The sequence below is a fragment of the Phalaenopsis equestris genome, unplaced genomic scaffold (assembly GCF_001263595.1).
Source record: "Phalaenopsis equestris unplaced genomic scaffold, ASM126359v1 Scaffold000224, whole genome shotgun sequence".
NCBI lineage: Eukaryota > Viridiplantae > Streptophyta > Magnoliopsida > Asparagales > Orchidaceae > Phalaenopsis > Phalaenopsis equestris.
The window spans coordinates 1,462,610-1,465,822 of NW_018164666.1; the positions used below are offsets into that span (position 1 = coordinate 1,462,610).

At 39.9% G+C, this 3,213-nt stretch overlaps 1 protein-coding gene across 1 annotated transcript; it reads right to left on the reverse strand.

Moving 5' to 3' along the window:
• Positions 1–233: 233 nt before the first annotated feature.
• LOC110023402 lies at positions 234–3,196 on the reverse strand (the record flags this gene model as incomplete). Its single annotated transcript, XM_020722808.1, is given in 3 exon segments — positions 234–1,106; positions 1,900–2,247; positions 2,933–3,196. Coding segments are annotated over 3 exon segments (1,143 nt in total). The 3' UTR covers positions 234–533.
• Positions 3,197–3,213: the final 17 nt, after the last annotated feature.

A 3,213-nucleotide genomic window follows, 5' to 3' on the forward strand; every position in this document is an offset into this window, starting at 1 on the left:
TATTAACATATCTAACACATAAATTTTCCTTTTTTGCCATTTATACCGCCTAGAAAACAAAATAAGGATGAAATATCATGAGCTTAAAAGCAAAAGAATGAATCCCAAGAAACCATGAAGCAAAAGCAAAAGCTATAAACGAAATACTTGTAGCCATTCATTAATCTCACAAAAAGCTGAGACTTTTACAAGAACTTTAGTAAAACCAGATCACACATACAGCCAGAGTAGCATTTGGTCTGATAAAGATGAAGAAGCAACTCCTGAACACAAACAAATATATAAATTCAATCAAACTCCCAATTAAAAAACCAGTACTCAAAGCTCAAATCTTAATAAGCAATTTGAGCCTCCATTTACTCCTCCATTAGGGCCAAGAAGTCAAACCAACAAACTCCAATTCCATCAGGAATCAATTTTGATTTTAGACTATCCTATTTGTCACACCAAGTTAGTGAAACAAGAAACTAAGAGATATAAACAATTCATCAAAATGACTTTCCTAATCACCCATACCAGCATCCCACTTGCCTCTAAAAGGCGACGACCTTCGCTCGATTAAAACTCGACACGGCCATCTTCCCGCTCCCGCTTCTATCGAGCTCGCAGCTTTCGCTTATTGTGTCGCCCTTCAGATCCGAAGGAGGGATGAAGCAATCCACGGAAAGACCGGGAACATTGAAAGCCACCTCGTCGATGGTCCACGCTTCCTCCATCCTTGTCTTCGTGTGACTCAAAGCAACCTCGCCAAACTTGAAGAGAGTGAAGATGGAGCGACCGGAATGGGCGACCATAACACCATCAACAGGGCGGTAATCATCGAGAAACGAAGCGGTGGTGGTCTCCCAGTACACCGACTCACCGCCGGAACTCGGTTGGATTCGTGTTAGGTGTGAGTCCTCCATGTGGACGAGAAGCCCAGTTTTCTGACTGAAATATCCAAACATAACATGCCTTATAATCTCTGCGGCTCCCTCACTCCTAGCCTTCAAAGTATGAGGATCAGCACAAAGCTTCAGAATGAAGCAATCCTCTCCATCAACCTTCTTCTCTCCGATGCACTGAGCGTTTGCAAACATGTTTGCCGTTGTCAACGGATCGAGACCCTACAACAAAAACACTCCAACCGATCAAAAACCAAATGATTTCAGGCCTTGTGACAACATCTTTTTAAAATGATGGTTGGATGTAGTTGGAAATCAATATTTATTTCAAACTACAAAAAAACCAACAAAATATCATAACTATATGGTTAAATTGTCAAACACAAAATTTGTTAAGGAACATTTACACACAAACCACTCAATTTCTATGTATTTACATGTGGAACAACTAAACTTCAATTATTTGGCACATGCAACCTTATCCATTGAAGAAAAAAGGTGTATTTCACTTTTTAAAAAGTTAAAATGGTGATATTTTTTATTCAAATAAGAAAGATTTGGGTTTTATAGATGTAAAAAGTAAAATTTAGGTGTTAGATACCTAAAGAAAAGAGAATGATGTGGTAAGTATGTAAATGCCCCATGAGTTAAAGTAAAGTCTTACTTTTCGTAAACATATTCAAATGAGCTCTCCGGAGAATAAAGACCAAGACTCACCACAAATTCAATTAGGCCATGCAAAATTGGAAGATATACATATATACCACTCAAGTCCTATGTATTTACATATTTAACATCTAAACATTAATTTTTACACAAAAGGTGGTTTCACTTTTTAAGAAAAGTTAAAATGTTGGTACTTTTGATGTGATTTGAAAGATTTGGCCACTATAAATGTAAAAAGTTTAGGTATTAGATATGTAGATATATAGGATTTGTGTTGTATGTAAACGCCTCCTTGTAAAATTTCTCCATGGTAAGGAAATGAAGTTCATTAAAAGAGTTAACTTTATACCTGAAGTGCTCGACGAAGAGGACGAACAGGGCCCTTGGCGGCATGAGCGCCGAGCCATGGGGTGTGCCGCCAAACTATCTTGCCATTACAACCGGCATGGATCTTGCTGCCACCGACGGCAAGCTCGAGATACCACATCTCAGGAAGCATCTGCCACAGCACGAAGCTGCCGGACTCGGAATCTCTTGAAGAATTTCGATTCTTCATCACTTTGGTTGCTGTCTCGATCTCAGATGTCACCATCCTCATCTTACCCATGGCGTAGGAATTATGAATTGTGCTCAGCAGCTTGATTCCACCAGAAGCTGCAGTGTACTGCTGCAGTATATATTGAGCCGATGAAGTTTCCTACAACATCAGGTTGAAGAAGAAATCAATAAATATTCTTAAAGCATGAAGAACGGGTAATGAGTTTAATGCGATAAAAAAAAAAAATGCTATCAAGAACAAGAAATAAAAAACAATAATCTGATGCTTACATTGAAAAAGGTGAAACAGAACAAAATTAAGAATAATCATTCAAGAAGCGTGAAGAGGGGGTAAAATTTCTACGGTTAATGCATAATGCCATAATAAGTTTGGTGAATTCTATGAATAACAAAGGGTGAAATTGATTTCGGTAAAGGAAACAACCACCAGATTACAAAATCTTCATAAAATTAGGTTTTATGTTACTAAAACAAGCGATAAAATTGAAAATCCCAATTAGAGCCAATTATTATTAGCACTAAAAATCAAAATGCATGTCAAATCCTATTATTGGCGTTAAGAATTCCAAACTGTACCCTAAACCCAAAACAAAATTAAACTACATACCAAATTCAACTAAAAATCAATAAACTCAGCCCCACAAAACTTACAAAAACGCTTCAAAAAAGCATAAAAAAATTGCACCATCACGAACCCCAAAAAACTCATCGAATAAAGCATCCATCAAACCAAAAACCCTAATAAACAATTCCGATAAAAAACTCCAGTAAACACGGCCAAAGTTTATGCCCTTTTTTGCCTCCAACCCTCCATCGAAACTCACAATGGGCGTATCCTTGATGCTCAGATGAGGAAGCGGCTCGCCGGCACAGACGTGAACTGGTGCGAGAGGCGCCCCCATGACTCCGAGCAGCAGCCGGAGATCGGAATGCCGGTTACCTCCGATAACCGTCGGCGCTCTCGCAAACTGCGCCCATACCCACTCACTCCACCCATCCTTCTTGCACTCCCCACCAACCCAATCGCCAGGATCGGGCCCCTCCATGAGCGGCGCAAGTGCTTCGCAGCCGGATCTCACCACCGGCGGGGGCTCCGCGCCCGGCC